General features: G+C 46.1%; 1 protein-coding gene across 4 annotated transcripts in view; it reads right to left on the bottom strand.

The window, feature by feature from the left end:
• Positions 1 to 18,930, bottom strand: part of Slco3a1 (solute carrier organic anion transporter family member 3A1) — a 333,074-nt gene that overhangs the window by 30,559 nt on the left and 283,585 nt on the right. For all 4 annotated transcript variants that reach the window (XM_017802983.2, XM_029555668.1, XM_008852334.2 and 1 more), the window contains exons 6-7: positions 14,635 to 14,833; positions 12,548 to 12,686 (exon numbers count right to left, since the gene is read on the bottom strand). In XM_017802983.2, the coding sequence (XP_017658472.1) occupies positions 12,548 to 12,686; positions 14,635 to 14,833 (338 nt within the window). The remainder of the gene's footprint in view (positions 1 to 12,547; positions 12,687 to 14,634; positions 14,834 to 18,930) is intronic.

Raw genomic sequence — 18,930 nt, 5'->3', positions numbered from 1 at the left:
CTCTGGCTCCTCATTGTCCATCCTTCTTGGTACTGTCTCCCTGATCCCACACAATGTTCAGGAACTTCTTGGAGCTATGGTCTGGTCTCTTCTCTTCTGGCTCTACATTCTATCTGCTCATGACCTTCTTAAGCTCTAATCTGTATCCCCCTTGACTACTTGATATGTCCCTTCCTGGTACATGAGCTTATTGAGGTTGTGCTGTCCATTTGAATTTGAGCTGTCAGTTTGGCACACTCACCCCTCTGAGTCTGGGAGCTATTTACAAGGTTCTTCTTGCCACGTGGATGCAAGCTGGGCAAGAGGGAACCATGGCAAAACTTAGATGCCAGAAATCATAGGAGATCAGAATACAGTTGACCAAGATACACCTGTTTGGCATAAGGACTAATTTGAACTGACCATTTGGAGATACTTAACAAACACTGGAGACGCTGTAGATTTTTAACAGGAAATTTATATTTACAGTTAGTGTTCCCTTCATATACAAGGAAGATTGGGTTTCAGAACATCACATAGAAACTAGAACCCACAGATGTTTAAGCTGCTGATAAAAAAAAAGTGGCAGAGAACCTATGCACCTCCTTCTGTATACATCAAATTACCTCTAGATGATTTTCTATCTGGTACAATGTAGTGCTTTATAAACAGCTGTTAAATGTGTTGCTTAGGAAATATGACCCAAAAAATTCTGTATAGGTTCAATGCAGACAGTTTTTCTGCGATTATGTGCAGCTCACTGAAGCCACATATATAGAAATCATGTATAAAAGGTCCTACAGTATAAAGAAAATTTTACATTTTTATTAAATGAGAAATGAGGTTTTGGTATGTTGTCTAGGCTGGCTTCGAACTTAAATGATCCTTCTGCCTTCCTTAATCTCCTGAGTAGCCAGGAGTAGCCAGGACTACATGCAGACAGTACTGCCTGGCTTAGACATCTCCATTTGTAGAAGCATCCTCTCTGTACCAGAAAGAGGAGGTGATGGAGGTGCTAACCTAGACCCACATAACAAATCCTTTGCTGACTATACTTTCCCTGGTCACGTCCCCATCACCAGCTTTCTCATACCCTTCTTTGTTTTGGTGGATGATGTTATCTCAGTTTTAGTTTAAAGCTGCCTCTGTGAGCTTCACTTATTCCTGGTTACTTCTCGTGTAACATGGAGTCCATAATGAACTCTGTTCTCCTGTTAATACGTCATTTGTTAGAGGAATTCATTCCAGCTATAATCCTCAAAGGGCAGAAAGATAATCACTTTACCTCCACTGCAAAGTGAAGCATGGGCCACTACTCTGTGAAAGCCAGGTGGTTTGAAGTGGGGCTGGACGCACATGGGAAGGGGCCAAGGGTGCTGGTCTTTCTTCGTACTCCCACTATCCATTCACTAGGCTATTCTGACGACCAACAGAGCCTCCGTGCCACCTCCCCTGACCCAGCTCCCCACATCCCTCCCTATATACTCATTCCTAGATCTGCAGGATATTTTCCTGATTGAATTCTGAGACACTTCCCAGGCCCAAATTCCTTTGCTTCACTATCAGCTGTCTTAGTAATGACTCCCCATCAGTTCCCTAGAAACCAGACTAATTTTGATACTACCTACCCTTACATCAAACTGCTTTTCTTCCTCTAAGGCTAATGAGGACAGAGATCACTGTGGATTTGTTACCTGGTTTACCCTTATCTGTACTGGACAGGATTTGGCTCACAGCAGACACAAAAATATTTTGAATGTATACTGAAGTCCTGATATATTCTGTCCTAAATGGATCTGAAACCCTGCCCTAAGTCAAGTTATCCCATCCTACTGCAGTAGCCTGGGAGGAAAAATATTTGTGGATAGAGTCCTTAAGATCACATTGATTTAGAACGGCCAGGCATAAACAGGGATCTGACCTGACACTGCTGGGCTGTCTGACTGAGTACGCTAGGAACGGAGTGCTGACTCATGGGACCTATCAAGACACACCTGGAGAATGATGGGAGGGTCATAGGGGAACCCTGTACTCAGGTGAGAACCTGTGAGTAAGGCACATGATTGGTTAGCTTTGGTTTATTCAGTTATCTGTAGCTGGTACCTATATCTGGCCAAAAAGGACTTATACCTAAGCTGTGACTCATCATCACATTACATTTATCAAAACATGAGGCAGCTAGGGCTAGGGAGATACCTCAGATGGAGTGCTTGCTGCCCAAGTATGAGGACCAAGGCACCCATGTAAAAAGCAGAACATGGTGGCACATGTGCAATCCCAACACTGGGGAGTTGAAGGCAGATTCCTGGGGTTTGCTGGCCAGCCAGTCTAGCCAAAATGACAAAGCGTAGGTCCTAAAAAAAGACCCTGTCTCCAAAATAAAGATGGGCAGTTTCTGAGGGATGACATTCAAGGTTGACCTGTGATTTCCACAAGCACCTGTGCGCAGATGAGCGCGCGCGCGTGCATACACACACACACACACACACACACACACACACACACACACACGGAGATTGCCTTGCTCCAAGGAGTAGAAAACCCCTTGTGAAATATATCCTTGCTGAATCTGTGATCACACCCCCATGGGAATGAGATGAACAAGACATGATTGCAGAACCCTGTGCTGATGAACTAAATGTCTACCAAGCTGACATCCTGTAAACAGAGTGAGGCAGAAGTGGGATCTACTAGAGAAGCTACTATGGGGTTTGTCTCTAAGACAAGGAGAAACAGAGATAGGGCACAAAGTGAGGGAGCGGGAATAAGCATATCTGGTCAAGGGCAATGCTAGGTGAAAATGTGTGTCCATCCCAAATTCACATGTTCAAAGTGAATCACCAAGATGATGGTGGGGGTGAAACCATCAGGGGTAAAGCCACTGGGAGGTGATGAAGTCAAGAGGTTGAAGCCTGGATGAATGGGTTTAGTGCCTGTGGTGGTTTGAATGAGAATGTCCCCCACAGGCTCCAGGTATTAGACATTTTGTCCCCAGTTGTTGGTGCTGTTCTGGGAGGTTTTAGGAGGTGCAGTCTTGCCGGAGGAAGCATGTCACTGGGGGTGGGCTTTTGGAGTCCTTAAGCCTTTTTGTATTTTCAGTTGCTGTCTGCTCCCTGTGCCTACTTGAAGATGTGATCACTCGGCTTTCTGCTCCGGCCACCTCCTGCCACCAGGCTGCCCTTGCCATTATGGACTCTCCTTTGGAGCCATAAACTCACATCTTCCTTCTATAAGTTGCCTTGATCATGGTATCTTATCACAGCAACAGAAAAGTAATTAATACAGTGTCCTTATAAATGAGACCCCAGAGAGTTGCCACATTCCTTCCATTAGCTGGGAGAAGACACCATCTTCGAGCCAAGAAGTGGCCCTCACTTGACAGAATCTACAGGTGTCTTGATCTTGGGCTTCCCAGCTTCCAGAATTACAATAAATAAATTTGTGTAGTTTATAAGCTACTCTATGGTATTTTATCATAGCACCTTGAACGAAATGAGGCAACTGTAAGTTGAACCTAGAAATGAGGCATTTTCAAGGTGGTTATGGCTAGAAGGGAAGTTGGAGAACAGCAAAGGCCCAGTGAAGGTGTCCGCTCACTGGTGCTGGATGTGAAAAGCTGAGAGCGAATGGAATTCTTCCAAAGGCTCCAGACAAATCTGCCCTCATTTGATTGGGTCTAATTCATATAAAAAGAACTTGGAAGGATCAGGGGATGATAACAGCCAGGGTGAACAGAGCAAGGACAGATGGAATGTGCTTTTTTATTTGATGAGTCAATTGGACTTGAGGCAGGAACTATACATGGTTCCATGGGATGGGGCAGGCTGGGACATTCATGTGGCCTTTCTGGCAGGGAATCCCAAGAGAAGACTGGGGATGTTACCAGATGGCAAGCTCCTTTATTTGGGTGTAGGTGGTGGAAGGACAGAGATCTGGAGTTAAAGGAGTCATAGGGAGTGTGAGTGCACAAGGCAGACAGGGAGAACCTTCCATCGAGACCAAGTGTGGCAGATGGGGACCCTGTGGCTTCACTTTCTTCAGAGTGAATACCTGGGGGAGATGATTTCTATCATTGGGATTTTATTCCACAATCTTAAAGAAAGTAGGAAGTTAGGGGTATTCCTCCAACTTGTCCTAAAAGGGCACCTAATAGGAGCCCCCCTACAGAGCTCTGAGCAGTGGGAAGTCTGAGGAGACAGATAAGCCAACTGTGGGAGAGGAATCCACTTTAGTTTAATAGAGGAGGCTGCATGCACATGCTTCCTCCATGGCCCATGCAAACAACAGATGCATCTGGAACTGCCTGTGGACTGAATGACAGGTGTGTACTCTAGAGCTTTTTCTGGCAGGGCCCATCATGTTAGGTCCTAAAGTACACCAGATTTCTGGTTCATTCATGATTTCCAACCCGGCCAGGGGCTGCTTCCCCAGCCCCAGCTCCTTCCTTCATCTCCTCACCCTCCCCTCTCCCCCATGTATGTAAGTACACCCCCATGTCATGCAATTCTGACTCTGAACTTACCATGTAGCCAAGGATGACCTCCTATCACCTCTTCTCAATGCTATATTACAGATATGAACCACCATGCCTGGTGAGGGTTGCATTTTCACCCCCATTTCAAGACCATGTCTACCCTTTGTACCATTTCCTGAGAAGGAATGCAAGCCCTGTTTTTCCTAGACGGTTGAATTCTCTGTCTGCTATTACATCATGGGGTGTCAAGATCTAGCTTTTCTGTCAATATAAATATCCTGCACTCATGCGAGTAAGAGGGGCCACTGTGCTTAAAGAAAAGGCCTGACAGGTTTGTTGACCAAAAAGATAGAAGGGGTCTGGCTTGAAAATTTCAGAAGAACTTATCCAGCAGACATGCTTGCCTAGGCTCAATGTGACAAATGAACAATATGAACCAACTGTGGTTTGCAAAGAGCTAAATTTCTGTGATGATCTGAATATGCAGAGTCGGATTTAACAAACTCTCAATGAACCTAAAGCTCACAATTTGGGCTTTGCTTGCTGGCTTGAGAGCTCCTAGCTCCCACCTATCTCTGTCCCTGCCCCTCAGCTTTGGGGTTATAGGCACTAGCCATGTCTGGCTTTTTTACATGAGCTCTAGGGATTCAAACTCAGGTCCTTATGCTTGTGCAGCAAGTGCTCCTATCCAGTGACCCATCTGCCCAGCCCATGGTATATAGTTTATATGACTGTCTCACTATGCATATGCCAAGATTCTAAAATCTGAAAAGAATCCTAAACCTGAAGTTACAATAAAGGATTTTGGATAAGAGTCACTCAAGCTGTACTCACGTACCAACGACAGTGTTGTCTGTTTGGTGGGTTGAGTAGTGGCTGAACATTGAAGAGAGGAGGAGGGGAGAGGCTCATGCTGCCCTTTTACACTTTGATTTTTGAAGTAGGCAAATATATTATTTATTAAAAAAATTAGAAATTCCAGAACATTAAAAAATAAAAGAAGAAATCAATGAATGAGCAGCAGCCCAGCTCTGAAACTCACACTCCCTCATTGATTTCAATTGAAAAATATTCCATTTCATGCAAAGCAGGAATAAATAATCACAATGAAGCTGGAGACCATAAACACTGAAAATTATTCCCTGGATCTTGGGTTTGTTTTCTTATTGATGGAAGAAATGGCAAATGCACTATTTTGGCAGCTCATATTATAAGAACAAGATACCCATCAGCTGTGTTTCATGAACACCGGTAAATGTAGCTGCTTAGGTTTTGTTCCTCCCGTCCTTCAGTGCGGATGGGTCAATTCCTGTTGATGGGACAGATGAGATGGAGTCCCAAGTTGAAAGATTACTTTTGTAAGATGATGGTATGGGAGGAACGATGCCATTTGTGTTAAGAGTTTGCTGTCAAACTCGAGAGGTCTAGGGCCTGCCTTGTTATTTTACAGCCCTGTCCCTGTCTCTTTGGGAAGCATTCAGTGTCAGGAAGAAATGACAGGACCCTGATCTTGTGGTAGGTCCAGGAGGGTTTTCCAGTGTGAGTGTCAACAGGCCAGGCTCCTTCCTGTTTCTGCCTGGGAGGTCTTCATTCTTTAGTCCCTGACATCCTAATAATGAGGCAGCCAGCAAAAGACTGGTGTCAAGGCCCACAATGGATGGGGTCATTTCCCTGAGAATGGCAGCATCTTCCTATGCTGGGGTTCCTCATTCCCTGAAGCTCTTCAGACATCTGCCTGGTTTATTATTACTACCCTTTTGTAGGGGACATTGTAGCAGAGCCTTAGTGACACCTCACCAACCCAAGCCAAAGAGAAATTGAAGAACCACAGACAGAAGGATGACATCTTTTCCTTTCCTTGTAGTCACGTACAGTAGAGTGAAGGCGCGCAGCCAGGGGGGAAAAATGCCAGATGAAGGCAAGACCCTATCTCCCTCTTCCTTGCACCCTTCACCTGTAGCACAAGTGGTTCATATGTCAACAAGCTTAATTACTTCCTGCTGACTCTGTGTCTGCTACCAGGGGTGGAACACAGCAGGCAGCATGGGAAGGGAAGGAAGGGCAGGTTCAAGTAAACCCCACACCCCTGGTCTTCCCCTCTTGTGTTCTGTCTCTGGATGTCAAATCCTGCCATACAGTGAGGTTCGAATATTCACACACATTTCTTCTTATTAATTATTACTATTTTGCAGTGCTAGAGGTGGAACCCAGGACCTTGTGTAGACTAGGCAAGTGCCTTTTAACTGAACCACAGCCCTGTTTACATAGGGTCCATGCAAGAGTGTCCTTCCAGCTGGGTGCGGTGTACCTATCTTTAATCCCAGCACTTGGAAGGCAGAGGCAGGAAGATCTCTTTGAGATGAAGGCCAGCTTGGTCTACATAGTAAGTTCTAGGCCAGTGGGAGCTATAGGGAGGCCCTGTCTCTGAAAAAAAGAAAGAAAAGAAAGAAAGAAAAACTGAAAAAAGACTGTCTTTCCAGGCCTGGCCACCAGGCAAATACCCCTTTACTTTCATGATAAAGGCCTGACCTGGAAAAAAATGTCTACTCCTTCCTTCTAGCCCAGTCCCACTCAGAGCTAATTTCTACCCTAGGGGACATATATCACCATGTCACAGAATGGTCTACCTAGCTACATCCTTTATTTAAATACATCTACTTAACTTTTAATATTGAATTTTAAATTTAAAAGAAAAAGCTTTTCATTGTTGGAAAAGCAATGCTCAACATTTGGAACAAGTCTGAAATATGTAAAAAATCCAAAAGAAATTGATAAAAACAAATTCTTTAGTTACTAATCAGAGGTAGCCATCTATAGCTATAAGAAATTGCTTATGTATTTTTTTCAAAATTTTCTTTGTGTATATATGTTTCTGTATGTGCACATGTGTGTGCATGAGGAGTCCAGAGGCCAAGGTTGGGTGTCTTCCTCAACCACTTACCACCCTATTTATTTATTTATTTATTTACTTGAGATACCGTCTCTTGCTGAACCTGAATCTCACCAATTTGGCTAGACTGGCTGGCCAGCAAGCACCAGGGGTCCTCCTGTGTCTGGTCCCACTCTCTCAGCACTGAAATTAAAAGCATATATTGCCATGTTCCACTTCTTACATGGGTTCTGGAGGATTGAACTCAGGTCCTCATGCTTACACGTAAAGCACATTACTGACTAAACTATCTCCCACGCCCCCCCCATTTGAAAAAATGTTAAAAATATACATAGATTTTAGATTTTTCTTTTTCTTTGCTGGAAGATTTTTTTTGTCATGGTCTATGCTTTGTATTATTCTAATGAATTATTTTAGCTGTGTCGTAAAGCTGGGCTGAGTTCTGCTTTTGGGTGCTCCCTTAAAAACTTCCTGAATATGTCACAATGCATTTTACCATAAACGCAGGCTCCTGACCCTATTTGTCTCTGCATCTACAGTCCCTAGCACAGGACTTGAGATATTGCAGGTGTCCTGGTGGTAGTTTGAACCCAGCAAGGGTTTGATTCGTGTGTTTCCAAGGCCCTTCTGAGGAGTTCTGACTGGGATGAGCACAGACTTTTAAGTCTGTTCTGGGTACCTAGGCTATAGGAGAGGGTTTCACAAACTCAAGACTTCCAGGTTTTCCAGGTGTGGTGGCACACACCTTTAATCCCAGCACTTGGGAAGTAGAGGCAGGGGGGGGTCTGGGGGGTTAAAGACAGACCGGGCTACGTCGTGAGTTTCAAGACAGGTGGGGGGGCCGGGGGGGCACGTATCCAAAAAAAAAAAAAAAAAAAAAAAAGACTTCCACATCTGACAGGGAAGTATATATGTAAGAAAAATGGCTGAGGTACAAAGGTGGCTGGTGGTGGGAACTGGAGTGTGGCTACATAGAGAGGATCCAGCCACTTCTGAGATGCAGCTGCCTGATGCCCTGGATGGACACAGAACCCCCATTGGCTATCTTCTAACTTTTTCAGAGAGGCCAAAGTCTAGATCCTTACACAAAACCTCCAAGATGTGTCCTAGGTTGACAGAGGCCTCCTTAGGATGTGCATGACTAATGGGCAGCCACTAACCACTTTGGCGCACAGACAGACAGGCTACTTTTGACTCTCTGGCCTGGTTTCCCCAGTGTGTGAACACAATGAATGAGAGGAGGAGGAGAGGGACAGATGAATCCTCAGCAGCAGCTCAGAGGCTGACCTGTTTCTAGAAAGCCCAAGATCTCAGAACATGTCTCATCCCTTTTACAGCAGGTGTCTCCAGGGACATGTGGCCATCTCTGAGGACATCTATGGTGGTCAGTAGAAGTTGGAGGCTTGGGATGAGCTCAGGATGCTATTAAACACCCCATGGTGCACTGGACAGTGCTGGCTCAAAATGCCAGCAAGACCAAGGTGTGGAAATTCTACAACCGTGGTTTTCAATTCGGGTTACATACTAAGAACACTTGAGAGGCTTAAAAAATATGGATGTCAGGGTCTTAGTCCAAAAGGAAGGAAGGATTTCTGAGTGGGGCTCAGACCAGCTATCTAAAAGCTCCCATGAGACTCTAACACACAGCTGGATGGAGACCTATAATGTGGAATCACTAGCTCCCAGCATGCCACACAATGGCTTCCTTCTCAGGGCTTTCGTTAAAGTGCTCAGTAGATATCTGAGGCTTAGATGGAGGTAGATCAGCCATTTACACCTACAGACTGCTCTTCTTGACTTGCATTGACCTTTATCCTGCTATGGGTGGCTGACAGAAACTGTTTGTTCTTGAGTCAATTATGCAGGCCATCAAAAGGCTACAACTTCCAGCAGTCAGCCACCAGCACACTACTGCACTTTCTGCTGGAATAATTACTTCAGAAAGTGAAGGAGTATGAAAAAAATCTGTGCAATCCATTCATACAAGAAGCAGCTTGATAAAATTAGCTTACAGGATATTTGTCAACCCTCCTGGTCACAAGCAATCAGAGATTCAGTAATGGGATAGTAAATGCAGTTGAGACGTTTCCACCATGATCACTTAAAGACAGATGAAAGAAGAAAGTTGCAAACAACCCAAAGACCCAAGTAAGGCAGGAAAGAAAGTCTAATATCAGAACCCAATAATGCTGACCAGATTTCATTAGCATCTCAGTGCTCTGGCTGGTTGACATGTTCATATCTAGTTCAGTCTTGATGGGAGATACAAAGAGGTGAGACTTGAATAGGATCACAATGAGTCTTGAAAGGAGTCATCCTGTCCAACTGCTTGTCAGCTGCTATCAAAGAGTGCTATCACTTGTCACTTATTTGAGGTTGCATGGGGCACCCACTGACACTTAGGAAGCCTGGGCCTTTATCCAGACCTCTGTCTGGCATTGTGGGTACAAAGTCTACAATATAGCCCATCCCTACAACCTGGTGAGGGAGATAGATGCTGAAGTAAATGAGCCATTGGAACAGATGGGCTTTGAGTCTTGCCAGGCGACAGTAGCTGTGTAAGTTGGAAGGGCACAAGCATTGTCTTCAAATAGGGCCTAGGTAGAAGATGATTTTGTAGGAGCAGGAAAAGGGCAAAAGAGAGGCTGAGCCATGGTGGGAAAGATGAACTCTGCATAGGGGAGGCTATTCCACATAGAAGGCACTTCATGTGCAAAGGTGCAGGGGTAAGGAAGAGCTGAGCTCTTAGGGGATTTTCTCTTTGCAAGTGGCTCCTTAGGAGGCAGGAGGAGGAAGTCCAAGGCTGGAGAGGCAGCCAGGGCAGAGACAAAGGCTAGAGGTGTTGACAGTAGGCAGTGTGCATGAAGAGGTTTTTTTCATGTAGAAAAAAGATGGGGATCTTGAAAAGGAGTCTCATAGTTCAGAGGAAGATGCTGGGTTTGGTGCTGAGGGTCCCAGTGTCCCAGTATGGTCTATCGTATGATCCTGGCTGGGGGCTAACCTGGCCTGTAGTCAAGAATTAAAAGGAACATGTATACCCCAAAGATGTATGGACTAGTGCAGGCAGGGCCGAGGACAGGGTGGAGGGGCCCAGGAAATACAGGGAGAAGGGCTTAGGTTCACATTGGTACAGCCTGCCTTCTCCAAAGATAGGATAGAATCCATGGGCAGATGAGAGGGAGAAAAAGGGAAAGAGATGTATTGTGTGCCTGGAGCCCAGAAGGAAAGGAGGAAAGGAGGGAGGGAAGTAAGGAGCCCACATACCAGGAATATAAGCCTTTATTTGGTGTTTCCTCAAAATACTGCTACAGAGATTTTAAAGACTCAAATTGCTTTTTGCTCATTTTTGGGTGTATTCCTGAGATTCCTCTGACTCTGGGCCAAGTTGCCATCAGCCATGAGTGATGCAGGGAAGGCCCATTGCCTGGCTAGGAGCAGGCTCTCAACCTGGCTTGCTGCTGTTCCAAGTTCTACATTGTGGTTGTTTTTAAGGCTTGGCTATTTCAAGGGTCCCATTCCAGGATAAACAGAACCATCTGTCTCCACGTCCTTCTTGCACCAGCTGGAAGCCAGAGCCACCCAGAGGCCTGCCTCTACAGGGAAGGAGTGGTACTCAGCTTCTACCCCAGTAGACAAGGCCCTGAGATGGCCTTGCCTGTAGGCCTCAGCCTGAAGTCCTGGAATGGCATCTCTCAGCTGTGCTGTTTCAGCAGCCATAAGTGACAGTGGTCCTGGTGGGGCTGTTATTCACTAATCCTCCTGTCCAAGTGAGAGCAGAGAAGATTTGATTCTTCAAATGATGTTTGTTCAACATACCCCCTAGAATAAAGGCCTGTCTGCTCTCAGGACACTGTCAGATCTGAGTCACTTAAATTCTTATCAGAGGACAATAGCCCAGGCTGATTTTTTGGATATTAAAATGTTAATGAAGTTGTTCTTATGAAAAATAATAGCATTTTTCTCTGAACTGTTCTCCAGGTCCTAAACCTTTTTTAATATTTACTTCTACTCACATAAAGAAATTGCTTTATCATCCAATTTATAAAATCAGTTCCTTCCAGCCCCTCTGCCCCACTCCATGGTGATTTATTTCCTTTATAGAAAATGTTAATAACTGGCCAGAAATCTAAATGTTAAGAGCAAGTACAAAAAGAAATCTTTTAAAATGAAAATAAATGATCCATTTTTCTTTTCAGGGAAGTGTTGCTCTTGTAAGATGCAGGAAGCAAGGTAGGGAGGAAATGAATGACGAACTCCTTCCTTGAAAGCAGCCCCTGGATCACTACCTTTTCCTTCCCATCTGCGCACTGTATGGGAATTTATGAAGTACTTCCAGGGGATGGTGTCCCTTGCTCAAGAAACCCAAGGATCAAAGGAGATGACAGTCACTTCTAGCAGATCACCACAGTGAAACCAGACACAAACGCATTCAGGAGGAACGGATGCCAGACTCCAAAGGCAAGAAGAACCCCAAAGGGAGAGACAAGTAGGAGAAGGGATCACTTCAGAGCTGGGGGGGCACTGGGATTAGGGTATTGATGCGTGAGTCAGACTTATGGGTCCAAGCAAGAAAAGGGACAGCCTGCACTGGGACCGTGGTGGTGTGGTACAAAGAGCAGGTCTGAGAGACAACTGGGAGGCAGGAGCGATAGGAGTGTATGGTGGGTCACTTAGTACAAGGTTTTCACACAGAGAACATGGAAGGTGAAAGGCTGACAGCCACCTGAAGAATTCACATTGAGGAGGAAAAAAAACATGGTGGAAGATGGGGAAAGGTGGGAAAGAAAAAGGCAAAGGGATGAAGCTGAATTACAGTCCTGGTCTCAGTTCTGGAAGGTGCTTTCCCACCTTTCTTTCATACATCCGTGGTGGGCAGCTCACGACCATTGCAGAGAGCCTATTTCATGGCCACCTTTGGGAGTGCCTTGAGCCACAGTCCTTTTCTCTGGCTCCATCTATATAATTTTCTTTGATTTTTACTTTCAGTTGCTCCATGGAATGTCTTGGAAGCCCACTTGATTCAGCAAGGCCTGGGGAGCTATGCTGTCCTGCCACACTTCTGATGGTGCATCCTCCATCAGATGGGGCAGAGAAACCATCACAGCAAAGGGAACAGCAGACAGGGACCACCTGTATGTCTGCCTGGGTCCTGTCCTCTCCCCTGCAACCTGCCCTCTCCCCTACATCCTGAGGTTTCTTATTACCGTGCTGTTGCAGCCAGCGAAGCAGGCCGACAGGTAGGTGATGCCATCTGCCCCGCATACTGGAGTGAAGGAATCAGTTTGACATTCACAGTTGTTGTTGCACGGAGAGTAGGGATCAAGGGCTGAGCCACGTGCTGAGCTGGAAAAGAAGGGTAAAGGGAACTCATTAGAAGCAAGCCTGTTGGTGATAGGATGTCCCAGGTGACAGCGTTCTGCTGTGATGAGCCTTGTGGAGACCTAGTTCATGGAGTACTTACTGGGTCCCATCTTATTCCTCTCCTGCCCTTCCTATCTTAGCTCTCACTGTCTTGCAAGGACCAGTCTAAGGCCACTGCTGGGAGCCATGCAGGCTGTGTCCCATAAAACACTGCTGGGTTGGATGGCTGGCTCTGAGGCCCCCCGGTCCTTTCCCAAAGTGAGGATGAAGACTGCTTTGGCCATTTGTACCCATGTGTCCTCTGGGCTGATGGCAACCAGGGCTCAGCTCAGGGCCACCCTCTCATAATACTGTAGAAGATGGCTGCAGCCTTCTCACTAAGCACACATGCACAGATGCCTCGTGGTACTCACAGTCACAGCCAGCCTGGCTCCAATAGCCATCTTCGGACTGGCTCAATTGTCTCGAGAAATACAATGCTAGGGTGTTTTGAACCTGCCTCGGTATGGCAAAGACACAGCTACCCAGGGCACACACACTTGTGAACAGAGGAACAGGATGGGGCCCAGTCTAGCAGCACCAGAAGACAGGAAGTGACTTCCCTCTGGCTCCTATCCCAGCTCTGTCCTAAGGCTCAGGGAGCTTCATGATACCACAGGTGACCTTGACGACAGCTGGCTGTTTCTGTCATGCTCTGTTGAAGGTATTCTATGTATCATTTTGCTTGTTCTCAGTATAACCCCACACACTTTATCAAAAGGGAAACCGAGGCATGGCCAGGTGAATCATTTGTCCAAATGTATGTAGCTTATGAGTGAAGAGGATGGTTAGAGCTGCACAGTCTGAGCACAGGCTGTGCACTTTTCTCATTTTTATAGAATAATGTCATGGTAGTGGGACCCTGTGCCTGTGCTCATAATCGCTACAACTTGTGAGTTGTGCAGTCCCTAGTAAGGGCTGTTGTTCAGAGCAAACTAGAGGACACCATATTTGTGAGCAAAGATCTGGGGGCAATTGGAAGAGGCCACCTGCTAGTAAAGGTAAATCGGGTAGGGTGGGGGAGCTTGGACTGGGCCTCGATCTACAGACAGTTGCCTGTGTTCTGTCCTCCCAATCTTCCTGCTTACCCTCTGGCCAGTATGCTCAGGCTCTGCTGCATGCCCTGGCTTTACTGCAGCCTGGTGGCCTGCTTGGAGGAGGGGCCTGGCTATGTGTCCTGCAGGCTGGCCATGCTGCAGACCTCCAGGCTGGACTCCATAGCCCAAGATGGTCTCAGAATCCCATGGAAGTAAGGGGAAACCTGCTGACACTAGATACAGGGATAATACAATTCCACAATTCCTTCATAGGGCAATGGCTAGAGGACTGGTCCACAGTCCTGGGATGATAATCAGGACATAAGAAAAGTGGTTCCATAAGAACTACCTGGCTTTCTGCTCCCTCTATCTCTCTCTTTGTTTCCATCCCTCTTCTTCTACCATTTAAACATGCTGGCCACAGGCCTGACCCTGTAATCACTGTGTGAGCTGGATGGCAGCTTCTGACAGGTGTCGGAATTACTCAAATAGATTCTGTCTTATTCTAACCTGAATTTTGAAATAAGGTTTATTTTTCTTTTCTATCTTTACATCATTCTTGAAGTCAAATGTCAGAAAGAACAAGATGGGCACCTCAGTGGTGAGTGACTTATGCTCTTGGGGGCTGTCCTGCTGTGGAGGAGAAAAGCTGTCCTCTCTGCCCAGAGGACAGGCTGAGTCTTTCAACCAGGGAGGAAGAAGTTGAGATGTCCTTGGATCCTCTGCCCAGGGTCACTAGGGAACAAGCTGACTCTAACAGTAGAGTCCTGGTATGCCCCGGCAAGGCCAAGTTGGCTCCATGAACCAACAGTGGATTCTCTGAGGAGGGCCAAGCTAAGAGTTTAGATACTTACTTGTTTCCATAGCGAACAGTGACGCCAGCCACAGGGCCTGTGTCACAGCCCAGGAAGAGGAAGGAGACATAGCAGGCTGTGGACACCAGGTTGACAAGCATGGCCATCCGAATGGCCCCCAGGGCAGAGAGGCTCAGCTTCTTCACCAGGAGGCCACCCAGGAAGATACCCAGACAAGCACAGGGGATCGCCGTCATCCCTGGGGAAGCAGAGCAGTGGGATGTGAACAGGAAAGGGGCTGGTAGATGCCCCTATCATGTGACCCCAAAGTCTTTACAAAGGGCCTGATTTCTGTCCTTAGAAAGCTCATGGAGGGTTCTAAAACCACTTAACCCAAAGTCACAGGTCTCACCAGTCTGTAGAAAGTGTCATATAAACAGCTCTGCCACACCCCAGGAAACAGCATCAATCAAATCAGTACATTCTTCAGTTGTTGGTGACTAAATGACAGTTTATATATTCTTTCTCTTATACACAGGGGTATCTCCAAGGCAGCAGGCCTAAAACCTATTCCCCAGGATTCCCAGAGACCCATGGACTTTTTAGAGACCAAAAGATCCTAGGGCTCCAATCTCCTGTTTCCTGTGGCTCTGCTCTGATTCATTTAATCTACAACTCAGCTTTAAATTACTAAGTGTCATTTATCTGCCATGTAGATTATGCATGACCAATTTTCCAGTCTAGGCGTCCTCCTCCCTGCCAATCAACCAACCCTCAGGTCAATCGACTACATCAACCAGCTGGCATGTGCTGAAGGAATGAAAATTAATTTTTCATATTAAGGTAAGAAAATATAACAGAAGGCTAAGCTCAGCAAGACAATACCCTGGCCGTACTTAAAACAGAAACAGACCAGTGGATCATCTGCTTTTGACATATCCAGGCTTGGTTTTCAGTCTTTGGTAAAGAAATGGACTTCATGGCCTCATCCCGTGTACCACCGTTATCCCCAATCCATGTCACTGGATACCCCAAAGACACGTTCTCCACTTTCTCTTCCTGGAAAAGGTCAGTTGGCTGGGGTCCCACAGGCTTTGTGTGTTTGTTACTCTCAGGATACTTTTGCCTATCTCTCCCCTTGGCTAGTCCCACTCTCTTCTAAGAGGTTTTTATTAGACTCCACTTCTGTGGTAATGTGGAAAGGGGACTTAAGATCATCTGAGGATTTGGGGCTGGGAAGATGGCTCAGTGGTTAAAATGCTTGCTGTGCATGCATGAGTTTGGATCCCAGAAGCCAGATAAAAGCTGGGCAGGTATGGTAGCCCACCCTGATCTCAACACTTGGGAGGAAATGCAGGAGATCCCCAGGGGCAAGCTGTCAGCTAGAGTGGCTGGAATTGGGGAGCTTTAGGTTCAGCAAGAATCCCCAGGTGACCTTGAGGACAGCTGGCTGTTTCTGTCACACCCTGTGTCCCCAGACAGTGTTCCTGTTTCCATGGTTTTCCCTGTTGTCGAAGGCTGCCTTGTTTATTTTTGCTTTTCCCGTTTCTTGTTCTCTTTTCCTCTATCAGCAGAGGGTTCCTGGAGGACCAGCACCCTTCCAGTGGTCCTGGTCATTCCAGCCCAATAGCCAACCCCCCCCCCCAAACCCTGTGCCTAACACAGTGCCCTGTACAGGATGGCATTCAGGCATTAGGCTTCATTTTGAGAATGAATGAGTCTGAGAGCAGATTGGATCTATGTGAATGAGCTAGGTGACAACATGCCCATTCCCAAAGAGCAGCCTGGGCTTTGTTTCATTTTCTAGCTGAGACAGTGGGGTATCACCTGGTGATGATGGTAACCATGGCAATAACAGGTTTTCAACACTTTTTCTCCCAGTCACCACCCACTTCCCCTTTCTTCCCTCATGTGTGCACATATCCTTGACACCGCAGAACTTCCCTGAACTAAAACTTCATCCTCATTAGATTAACTAATACAGATTGAGCCCTTTTTATCTGCAGTCATAAATCAATGCCATCAGTCCCTAACACAGCTCTTCTCTGAACTCTGCCCCATTTGCTGATGACTTTGTGGGTGGCCTGGATTACCTGCATGCATCCCAACTCTGAGGTCTGTAGGAGCTACCCTCACAGCATCTCCCCAAGTGAACCTCCCACGCTGTACCCTGACTACCTCTCCTGCAGTGGGCCCACCCCAGTATGGGCTGATTGGAGTTATGCCACAGTCTAGATACAGGAACAGGGCATGCCTGCTGCCCACATGCCTGGAGAATGTGGAGGAATGGACTCCCCCTTCTTTCACACCTTGTTAAGCACTCTAACAGAAAGACATCACTGGGAAATAAATAGGTGCCAGATGGTGAAATTGTTTTTCTGACCTTCTGCCCCAAAGACTATTGATTTGTTTATCAATGGAAAACATAGGTATCTGTTCTAAAATAGGATCTGGTCCTGAAGAAGCAAATGTGTATGTGAAATCAAAATGGAAGGGACAGCGGCAGAAAGACTAGGAGGTGGGCAATAAACCCTTGGGTGCTGGAGGGCCAAACCCCAGATCCTAGAGATAATAGAGGCATTATAGCTTTTATTACTGAGAGTTGTATTTCTCTTTCTCTGGTAGGCTGACTGCATTTTGCTAATACCCATACCAAAGAATAGCTGGGAAGTAATGACTACTGAGAAAGGGAAAAATAAACTAGCAAACCCCAGCAGTTTCCAGCGAGAGAAAACTGTGACATGCTGTCATTGTGGTCAGGGTTTATTTTTAGTTGAGATATTATGTCCTGTGAAGTGCACACAGCTTAAGCGAGCAGCCTGGCAAATGTTTGCATGTGTAGTTGCTCTTGTAACTGCTACTCAGGTCAAGCTTAGAATATTTTCAGTTGCTTGGGGCTTGGGAAACAACTAGTCAGTAAAGTGCTTGCCTGCCTTGTAAGTATGAGGAGCCAAGTTCAGATCCCTAGCACTTACATAAGAGCCAGGTACAGTGACACACATCTGTAACCCTACTGCTGGTTGGCGGGGAGACGGATAGAGCCCTGGAGCTCATTAGCAAGCAAGTTTAGTGACAGAACTTGTCTCAAAAATTAAGTTGGAGGGCGACTGAGGAAGACACCTGATGTTGACCTCTGGCCTCCACATGCACACATGTGTATATATACCTTCTACACATGCACATAATACACATTCTCTCTCTCTCTCTCTCTCTCTCTCTCTCTTCCAGCTGCCCAGGAGACTCTTGGGTACCTCCTCCTAGTTGTGACCTTCAAGGGCAATCCTGACTCTGGAATCTCCTACCTTAATTATTCCTTTTCATAAGTCCTATAGATAACTTCCTCTTTGTGTGTGACATCTTTAAACGCATATTCATCCACACGGAAGCCTGTATCAGACTTTGTTCTTTCTCATGCTGTGTAGTAGTACACTATATGAACAGTCTATAATTTATTTACCCATTCTGCTGTAGACAGACCTTTGGGTTAGTTCCAGTTTGGCATAATTATGCATAAAGCTGCTCTGAACATTGTTATATATGCATATGTAAATGAGTGGACCTAAACACTTGCTTCTGTTGGGTAGATGCCCAGGAATGGAACTGATGGATCACAGCCCAGGCATATGCTGAGCTTCACTGGGTGCTGCCAAAGAGCTGTCCAGAGCAGAAGCACCAGTGGCATTCTCTCTATAGGGTTCTAGTTGCTCCATATCCTCACCAACACTTGGTGCTATCAGTCTGATCTGTATGTCATAGAACCCCCTTGAGGTTTCAATGTGTATTTCCCTGATCACTCAAGATGGCCAGCACGTTTGCATTTATTAGCCCTTTTGTGAAGTAACAGGACGATTTTTTTTTTTTTGGTATTTTCTTCTCTCTTTGAGTGCACATGTCTGTGTCTGTGGGGGCAGAGGCTGATGTTCAGTATCTTCCTCTATCACTCTCCAGTTTATTTTTTGAGACAGGGTCTCTCAGTGAACCTAGAGCATGCCAACTGCCTAGACTGGCTGATCAGTGAGCTCTGTCCATCTTTACTTCCCCAACTACTAAGGTATAGGTGTATGTCACCTTGCCAGGTTTTTAAATAGGTGCTGGGGAATCCAAACTTGGGTCCTTCTGCTTATACAGCAAGCACTCTATTGACTGAGCCATCTCCTCAGCCCTAGGAGGCTTTAAAGGAGAAAATGAGATGCCATCACCCTCCTTTTCTCAGCAGATGCTATGATTCCTACTTGAAAAAGAAGATGAAGTCTGAGAGGCCTGAGCCTACTCCACTATCTGGCCATGCATTACATACTCAGCAGCCATAATCACATGGCCCTCCTTTGCCCTTTTAGGGGAACAGAGGAGCTTGCT

This window comes from Nannospalax galili, unplaced genomic scaffold (genome assembly GCF_000622305.1).
Source record: "Nannospalax galili isolate Female #2095 unplaced genomic scaffold, S.galili_v1.0 scaffold63, whole genome shotgun sequence".
NCBI lineage: Eukaryota > Metazoa > Chordata > Mammalia > Rodentia > Spalacidae > Nannospalax > Nannospalax galili.
This window is presented reverse-complemented; position numbering and strand designations above follow the sequence as displayed.